Source organism: Pinus tabuliformis, chromosome 3_1 (genome assembly GCF_031772625.1).
Source record: "Pinus tabuliformis cultivar Carrire ecotype Pingquan chromosome 3_1, CPIR1, whole genome shotgun sequence".
NCBI lineage: Eukaryota > Viridiplantae > Streptophyta > Pinopsida > Pinales > Pinaceae > Pinus > Pinus tabuliformis.
Window position 1 is genome coordinate 732897724 of NC_142301.1, and position 10456 is coordinate 732908179.

At 35.9% G+C, this 10456-nt stretch overlaps 1 protein-coding gene across 1 annotated transcript; it reads right to left on the bottom strand.

The window, feature by feature from the left end:
- Positions 1-7275: 7275 nt before the first annotated feature.
- LOC149189412 (exocyst complex component EXO70H1-like) lies at positions 7276-9575 on the bottom strand. The gene has a single exon (XM_089413206.1). The coding sequence runs from the start codon at positions 9474-9476 to the stop codon at positions 7560-7562; it is 1917 nt and encodes a 638-aa protein (XP_089269332.1). The 5' UTR covers positions 9477-9575; the 3' UTR covers positions 7276-7559.
- Between the last annotated feature and the right edge of the window lie 881 nt (positions 9576-10456).

The window sequence follows — 10456 nt, forward strand, 5'->3', positions numbered from 1 at the left end:
AGTTTTATATTAAATAGTCATTAATATTTTATTTTTCCAAACTTTAGACTGAGGAACTTCATTAAAAATATTAATTATTTTAATATCTCCTAAACCTGGCAGAATCTGCCCAAACTATTTCTAGGTCTTGGAGATTTCATGTGCTTTAGCCTCTCCACCAATTATCATTGCTAGATCACATCCGATGCTATCCCAAATAAAAAACAAGCTCATAGACACTCGCTCAACTGCATCTCTAGTTGCGCTCTCAATGTTGTCCTTGGACTCTGCTCCCTGGTAATCCATGTACATGTACTACTGAGAGGCAAAAGAACACCTGTGATACCCAGAGACATAGAAATACTGATGGGAAACAATCCATCAGATGAAAACCAAAACAAAATAGAGGATTGACATGCAACGTACCTGTGTGAGTGTCTGTGAAGTTTGCGCAATTTTCTCCCGGAGGCTGGGAGACTGACTGCTGGTAGTGCTCAAGGGACAGTCCGGGCTATTAGGAGGCTGACTAACTACTATGACTTCACAATTCACCGTCCATCTTGGCTTACTAAGGACTGAAACTATCCAATGTGCATTTTCAGTGAGCAAGGGCATGCAAATCCAGCAAACTGCATTGTGTAGTTTCTGGAGCCAACTGGGCACTGTCTCCCATAATTCCGGAGAACCAACCTCGGGGTCAGTGATGGCTAGTTTTTCACATTTTTTGGGAGGAAGGCAGAGCCTTCATTCTCAGGGATGCGCATCACTGGCTGGGCAAGGCAAGGTCTGGGCCAAGGTAGCCCAGGCCTGCCAACGAATGACTGAAAACATAAGAAGGTTTGAATGCATGGCAAGACTGAGTGTAAGCAAGAGTGAATGATCATGCATGCAAACAATGAGTGAAAGATTCATAAAATGGGTAAGCAAGCATGCATGTGATGTGAGTCGCCGCAATGACGATCGTTAGTGTAGAAACAATGTCGTGCATGCAAAAACAGTGAGATGTAAAGGAAAACTGAAACAGTGCTTCTACAAGCTAACATACATCAAAAAGACAGAATGCATTCATTGAAACCAAGCAGACAACACTCACACAAGCTGAAATACAAAAGCGACAGAAACGCAACACAAGTCATGAAAAATAGACTTACCTTGAAAAAGCTAAGTTGAACGTGCCGAAGGCTCCTAGATGCGATGTGGGATGTCAAAGCTGCAAGATCGATGTGAGGAATGAGCTCTGAAATGTTTGACAAATGAGTTTTGATAAGATCGAGGTTATGATGTGCATGCCACAAATATAGGAAAAAGAAACACTTGGCGGGAGGTTTCTAAAACGATCCTTGCATGTAACCTCCGGCTGCTAAAAATAGATCCCTAAAATCTAGGGATGATTTTTCCTTTTCTTTTTCGGGAAAAGCATCCCATGCATGCAAATCAGAATTTCTTAGTTTTGGAGGGAACCAGTCAACTTGACAGCACATGCAATAGCCTGCGAGCCTGGGGATGAAATTTGCGCAGTTTCTAGGCTGAGCAAGGCAAGTTGTCCCTCAGGCATTGCACAATTTCTAGGGCCAGTAGGTCACTGCCTCCCAGAATTATGTATTTTCTTAGCTGAAGCCGAGTGTTGGGCTAGATTACGCAATTTTTGGAGGGAAAGTTGGTTCCCCTCCAGAATTGCGGAATTTTCAGGTGGAGCATCTCAACCAAAGAATTGTCTATGTGTGGAATGACAGTGTGTGGGTGGGAGACAAACAAGTTGACATGCACAGGCTAGCAGACCACTGAAACTCAGTTGAAGCCTATGTACTTGATAGTGCAAGACATGTTGCTAAGTATAGTTGGTAGGGAGGCTCCAAAATAAAGCAAAGGTAAAATTTTGGAGGCTGGTTGTAGGCTCTACAACATATAATTATTATTAAATATAATATATATTAAATATAATTAATATTAAATATAATATTTTTAAATATAATTAATTATTAAAAGTTTTTATATCAATTTTAAGGTGTGATTTCACAATTTTATCAAGTGAAAAAGAATTATAAAATTAATATTAAAAATAGAAGTTAAAATATGCGATTTCACAATTTCACAATTTTATCAAGTAGAAAAAAATTATAAAATTAATATTAAAAATATATAATATTGGATATGGAAATTAATTACTAAATATAGTTTTGCAAATTATTCCACTGCAACAATTTAATTGCTAATTGTCTTGTTATGAAGTATTATGTAGAGCCATGAAATTTAATATTGAAATCCTATCTCGATCAAACTAAAAAGAAAGAAAGAGTTAGATAAATTTATTTAAAAAAATAAATTTATTTAAAATTTAAAATAACGTTTTAATTTCCATATACACATTATATTTAAAAAAAGGAATAAAAATTTATTTTGAACAACTAAAATCAACTATGATGATCTCAAGGCTCACAAAATATGAATCAGATGTGTACCCTACTAGTATAACCATTTTATATACACTATTGCCATAAAATGGACATAAGTAAGTTGATATGTAAACCAAAAACCTTATAATCGTCACAAGATATGAGCCATATTTGTGCCCTACTACTATAACCATTATATATACACGATCGCCATAAAGTAGACATAAGTTGATATCTAAACCAAAAACCTTATAATCCTTACATAATATGCTTTGTCAAAAAAATTATACCCTGAAAACTAAACATTAGCATTTAAAAAACATAATTTTTTTAAACCTATACATTTTTTATAATCTTTACATAATATGCTTGGTCTTTTATATATATATATATATATATATATATATATATATATATAAATAATATAGTTTTTTAAGTTTTATTTTTTAACACCATTTTTTATATAATTTATTTATTATCATTATCATTATTGGTTACTATTGGCTAATACACTATGATTCATCACCCTTATTCAAGGAAAATCATGTCATTTGGGATAAGGGATCGTAAGAGGGCAAACTTTCACACATGTCTAATGCTTTTGTCACTTAAGCCATTAACCTCATTCCTTTAGTCTCATAAAAACAAGTTTTTACCCAAACAACAATAATTTTAAGACATACTCCAAACCTTAAAATATAAATATACCTATAACAATTTTTAATATTTTCATTTTAATTTTATTTACAACTTTATGTTATAAAAAAATTATTAATATTCATAATCTTATGTGACTTTAATTCAACTCTAATTAATTTTAATTTATTATTTTTCTCCTTTTAAATCCATGCCGCTTGTAAAGCCGATGATAGGAAAGGTAAAATGACTTCCTAGCTTAGACGTGCTAAAATCTTTTTTTTTATAAATTAAAATGCTTTGCTTCATACTAATGGAAATAAATCCCTACAATATTAAAAAACTCGTTTGAATGGAAGGGGACAACCCCCAAAACTATTACACATCGAGTTTCTAGTGCATAGAATCTTTGCTCCTCACATGGCGACCAGCCACCATGTTCCTGAGTGTATTTTTGTTTCCACCCAGTAACGAAATCCTTTTGGAAATGGCAACGTCTCATAAACATGGAAAGTCCCATTCGCTAGGAATAAATGGTGACACACACAGTTAGAAATCAAGTTCTAACTTTTATCTCGTTGGAGTGTGGATTGTCAAACATGGAATCTTACATACCTTTCGCGAAACGGACAAATAAAATTTAGATTGTTGCTTAATAGGGCAATATAACAATAGTCTAACTACAAGCACAGGATTTTATGCACATGCAGTCTAACTACTAGCTATATGAGATTTTCCATTTTAGCAATTTAAAATGTATTTTTTATCCCTTTTAAAACATTTGATTTTTCCAGATCCCATAAATGTTTGGACAAAATTGATTCAAAACTTTCCAGTACAAAGCACATGTTAGCTTTGTTAAGATATCTTCTAGCATGGATGTTATCTTCTTATTGACTTATTTTTTCGAAGAAACTTGTAGATTTTAAAACACATTAATGATGTTTTATACGTTTTTGGTCCAGCACATAATTTGTTGAGTGTGGGGAAGCTCCTTGAAAAGGGATATTTAATTATTTTTAAGAACAAACAATGCATAATTTATAATAAATATGATCATAGTAAAATTATTGCCAAGACTAATATGCTGCAAAATAGAATTTATGCTTTCTATCTCCCTTGTGAAACAACTACAACATTAAATGTTGTTTGTGATGATAGTTCCTGGCTATGGCACATGAGGTATGGACATTTGAATATGAAAGGCTTGAAATTGTTATATAACAAGAAAATTGCCAAAGGGTTACCCCTTATTAGTTCTATTGATAAAGTGTGTGAGTTGTGTATTCTTGGTAAGCAACATAGAGATGCATTTCTAGTAGGAAAATCATGGAGAGAAAGTGAACCATTGGAGCTAGTGCATGCAAATATATGTGGTCCTATGAAAGCTTTGTCTCTAAAGAAAAATAAGTATTAGATTATTTTTGTGGATGATCTTAGTAGAAGAACATGCGTATATCTCATTAAGGAAAAATATGATGCATTTGTCATATTTCAACAGTTTAAATTTGTTGTGGAAAAGAGAAGTGGTATTCTCTAAAATTATTATGCATCGATAGAGGGGGAAATTCACTTTTAATAAGTTTTATTTTTATTGTAAAATGAATGGCACTCAAAGGAAATTGACAACCAGTTATACTCCCCTGCAGAATGGCATTCTGGAACGTAAGAATAAAACAATTGTTGAGATGGCTAGGAGCATGCTAAAAGGTTAAAACCTTCCAAACATTTTATGGGTTGACGTTGTAGCTACATCTCTTTATTTTATTAATAGATGCCCAAGAAGAAGTGTGCAAAATATTACCCTTTATGAGGCATGGACTAGAAGAAAACCCAATGTTTCTCATTTAAGAGTATTTGGTTGCATTACTTATGCTCATGTTCCTACTGAAAAGAGAAGAAAACTTGATGATAAAAGTGTGAAATGCATTTTTATTGGCTATTGTGAGGAGACCAAAGGCTATATATTATACAGGCCACAAACTAAAAAACTAATGATTAGTCGTGATGTGTTCTTTGATGAGAAAGAAGAATGGAAGTGGAACCAAAATGTGCAACAACAAACTCCCAGTGTTATTGTACAAGAATATGAATATTTTGTTTATGCAAATTCATTCAGAAATCAAAATACTTCATAGGCCATATCCACTTCATCATCTTCTACAACTTCAATTCATGTTTCAAGTCCAAGTCCTCCAAGAAAGACGAAATCCTTAAATGAAATTTATGGGTATACTAATTTTTCTTTGATGTCTCAGATTGATGCAGAACCAAGATGTTTTGAAGATGTCGTAAAAGAGTCAGTTTGGTGCAAAGAAATGGATGAAGAGATGACAACGATTAAAAGGAATGAAACATGGGAGGTTGTGGATCCTCCTACTGAAACATAAGTTATTGGGGTGAAATGGTGGTACAAAACGAAGTATGTAGCTCATGGATCAGTACAAAAGCACAAAGCAAAGTTAGTTGAAAGGTGATATGCTCAACAACCAGGTATTGACTACAATGAAACATATGCTCTTGTCGCAAGATTTGATACAATCAAAATTGTTTTGGGATTGACAACACAATATAAATGGTTATTTTATCAATTTGATGTGAAATCAGCCTTTCTAAATGGTGAGTTGAAAGAAGATGTATATGTTCAACAGCCCCAAGTATATGAAGAAGCAGGAAATGAACACACAGTCTACAAACTGAAAAAGGCAATTTATGGGCTTAACAAGCTCCAAGAGCATGGTATAGTAGATTTAGCACTTATCTTTTAAAAAAGGGATTTAACATAAGTGAAAATGAATCCACATTATATATCAAGTCAAATGGGCATGATATATGAATTGTTTGCTTATATGTAGATGACTTGATATACACATCTTCAAGTTATTTGTTAGTGGAAGAGTTCAGACAAGCTATCACGACTAAATTTCAAATCACTAATTTGGGTTTGTTGCATTATTTTCTTGGCACAGAAGTGACACAAATGAATGATGGAATTTTTATTTCATAAGAAAAGTATGTCTCAGATCTTCTTCACAAATGGAAAATGGGAAACTATAAACCCATGAGAACGCTCATGAATACAAATGGAAAATTTTCTATAGAAGATGGAGTTGAAAAGGTAGATGTTACATCCTATAGGAGTTTGGTAGGAACCCTTTTGTATTTTACTACCACTAGGCCTGATATTATGTATGTAGTAGGTTTGATTTCCAGATTCATGCAAAGTCCAAGTAAGATTCATTTAGGTGTAGGAAAAAGAATTTTGAGGTATCTCTATGGAACAAGCAATTATGGAATTTTTTATACTTCATCAAATAATTTTGCGTTGGTTGGTTATACAGATAGTGATTGGGCTAGATCTCTTGATGATAGAAATAACACTTCAGGTTATGTCTTTAGCATTGGGTGAGGTGCAGTGTCATGGTGTTCAAAGAAGAAACCAACTATCTCATTGTCTTCTACATAACTAAAGTACATTGTGGCAACAACGATAACATGTGAAGCAATTTTGTTGAAGAAAGTCTTATTAGATATGAAACAAGAACGCAAATAACCACAACTATTTACTGCGATAACTTGTCTACCATTGCCATAACTAAAAATATTGTTTTTCATAATTGCACCAAACACATTGGTACCAACTACCATTTCATAAGTGACAATGTGGCAAAAGGAGAAATTGAAATAAATTTTTGTACAACAAATGATCAACTCGCAGATATATTCACAAAAGAAGTTTCAATACATGAGTGATATGCTTGGAATCACCTCATTAAGCATTAAGGGAGAGTGTTGAGGATAATGCTTAATTATGTTTTCAATACCTGAGTGATATGCTTGGAATTACCTCATTAAGCATTACACGGGAGTGTTGAGGATAATGCTTAATTATATTAGGTAATTGATGATAAATTCGTCAACACATTTTGTGTTCATGAGTTATCATATTTAGGGCAACAAAATAATAGATGTAGTCAAAATTCAAAGTTATTATTTAATAAATTATTAGGGGCAGTGGATTAAGTTAGTAAGATAATTGATAATCCAATTAGAAATATGTTGACTATATAACAATGTATTCATTACTTCCATGAAAATATAAGATTGGAATGAGACTTGAATTTATGTATTGAGAACAAGATTTTTTTTTTTTTTTTTTATACATATTTTTATATGTATACTCTTCATAAATTTAACAAAAATACACTAACAAACCTAAACACATTAATCTCTCTCAACTATTTGTTTTTGGATTTCAATATAGTAACAAAACTTTCAATCAAACCAGAAAGTGCACAACAAAAAACACATAGAAACAAGTAATTCGAGTAAATACATGTCGGCTGAACCATTACTTAGTTTCCTTGGTAATATAGGTTCACTGAAAATAGACATTAGGAAGATCCGTTATGTATAGTCTCACATGACAATTAGTCACAATCATCAATTCTTCACAGTATTGAAAAGAATGTTCAAACTTAAATTTACATATAGCCGGGGCTGAAGGATCCTAATCCTTAAAGTGATGCTTGTAATTGCAATAATTGCAAGCTATCTTTCACTTGAGATATTTTTTCCACAGTAAGAGTCCCCTTCCTTCTCGGATGTCCTGAAACTTATCTCGGATCTCCTTGAACTTATCTCGGATGATGGATTGCTCTGAAACAGATCCAAGAGATGCGTTTCCAGGTCTTCAGGAGTGTACTCAATATACATGTTAGAGTGGCTCCCCCCTGTCAAATACGTTCTCAGTCTGACCAAGAAGGACCGATAAGCCGGTATCATCTTCTCTGCAATTGAAATCCTAAGCTCCTCCTGAAGCTCCAAATCCGGGACCATCCAACCAGAATGTTTCCTAAGCACCTCCTCAATTGCGGAATTGAAACCCTTGAACCTATTCTCCAAGGACTGCTGTGACACCCCACTGTGAATTCCTTCATCCCTCAAGCAATTGAGCGCCTTCATCCAGGCCGCTCTCTCGTAATTTTCCGCATATTGCCTCATCTTGCCCTGATTCTTCCTTAACCAGCCATAACCAAGCAGTGCTATGAGCTTCGAACCCTTGACCTTCTTAACAATGTAATGAAAATTGTTCGTGAGAAACAGAGATGACAGGGAAACATCCTGGTAGAGGTTAGATTTCGCATCTAACTTACATTGCAGACTCGTAATAATCCATCCCAGTCTCACTGAGAGAGCAGAGGCTGGGCTCCCCAGTTCATCATCATGCCCATCCAATTCGCCAAACAAGTCCATGACGCTATTGGGCAGGCCCTTGGAGATATCAGTGGGATCATTGGCTATTATGTTGGTGAGAGTCTGATTGTAATCGGACAGAAAAATCAGATAATTCATAACATACCTCGTAAGCGGATGAATCGTGCCTCCTGGCACCGGAGTCTTTGAATTCTCTTCCTCGATTGCATTCTCGAACTCCCTCAAAATCCCCCTTGCCGAATTACCGAGCAAAACAAGGGTCGTAGACGCTTGCGTCCGCATGCTGGCACATGAGTCGTGGTCGAAAACGGTGTCGATGTGGGGCTTTAGGTCCCGCAGAGTCTCGTACATGTCGAGCACGCTGAAGAGCGTTTCGCTCGACCTTTTGCTCATGGCCACGGATTCACCAAATTCTAGAAACTTCGTCGTGGGCCCCTTGACGACCCCGTAAAAACAGAAATTGCCGATGTCGCTAAACCCGGCAAATATCTCGTCGCAGAGCCGTTTCTCGCTGGCGAACAGAATCCTCACCGCAATTCTCACGGCGCGTATCCACTTCCTGATCTTGATGTCCAGAATTCCCCACTGCATCTTCTGCACATCCCTGGTACTGAGCCGCTCGACTCCAATTCTGTTGAGACACCCTTCGATTACAGGCCTTCTGGTGAGCCCGTACATTCGTACGCACTCACTCCCGTACCCGTTGGCAACCATGCGCTTCGCTATGCTGCGGAGTTGCAGCACAGTTTCGACCGACATCAAGTCGATTTCGCAGATCTCGTCGGCGTTAGAATTACAACTCCGACGGCTGCTGCTGCTGCTGCTTTCATCTTCGTCTGTCAAACCGACGTCCGACGAACCCTGTCTCGAGTTGCAGTCCTCATACGCCATGGTCGGCTCGACATTGGTCGACAGAATTCGGTGAAACTCCTTCTCAAGGCGCCCCATCGACATTTCCATGAGGCGCTGCGCATGCAACAACTTATCCGATCTGCTTTGAGTGGCGTACAAAATTTCCATGACGCCACGTAGGCCGTCCACAGCATCGAGATACTCGTTGGTTTCTTTTGGGTTGTTCTGGAACAGTGAGGGGTTCAACGAATTGGAGTCCCAGGATGAGATTATTCGGTCGGCCAACGCCAAATTGGCCTCCAAATCGGCCGATTTCCCCTGGGAATTGCCGAGATCTTGATTGCTCGCGGCGGAAAGGCGATTGTCGGATGTGAGGATCGTGAGCATGTCTCGGGCCATGTTCTCAGAGGTGCCCGCAGATTTTTCGATATGAACCGCCTGCGTATGAAGAGCAGAATGATTAATGAGAATTGAAGCTCCAGAGCATCATGAATGAAATATGAGAGAGCGAGAATGAGTGGAAATGTGAGTGGGGTGAGGGATAAATAAACACATGGATGGCTGGATGTTGTCGAATTCTAAGGTTCCTTGAAATATGAGAGAGCGAGAATGAGTGGAAATGTGAGTGGGGTGAGGGATAAATAAACACATGGATGGCTGGAAGTTGTCGAATTCTAAGGTTCCTTTCCCTTGCCAGTCGAATGGTGGTTGCTAAGTCAAGGTAGATAATTATTTTATATAATCAAACACGTGTTTAATTGAATTAAGTGGACAGTTCCTTTCTCAAAGGTTCCTTTCTCGTGAATAACGTTCCTTTTCCTCCACAGTGGAATGGTTGTTGCATGAAAAATCAAGGTAGATAATTATTTTATATAATCAAACACGTGTTTTAATTGAACTAAGTGGACAGCTACAGTTAATAAAAGGTACCTTTCTCGTGAATAACGTTCTTTTCCTCTCGCGTTGAATGGTTGTGGCCGAGTCAAACAATATTTAATTGTTATTACGAGGAATTAAGGTAGATAATTATTTTATAGGGTGAAATATGTGTTTTAATTCCATAAATTATTGACAATATTCAAATACATGTATTATATAGTGATAATATTCAAACATTTATAATCAAATATATCACATTTAAATTTAAATAAAAAATACAACAAATTATTCTCGACCACATAATTAACTTTTCTTCACAAAAAAATATATTAAAATTATCTATGTAGTAAAAAGTTAATTACAGAGAATTAACATTTTAAAAATATTTTAGAATATTTTTAGTGGGAATCATAAATTAAATGTTGAGATTTGTTTCAAAAGTAGTTATGTTTTTTCTAAAGTAAGTTAAGAATTTCCATGGTAAGTGGAAATGAATTTCC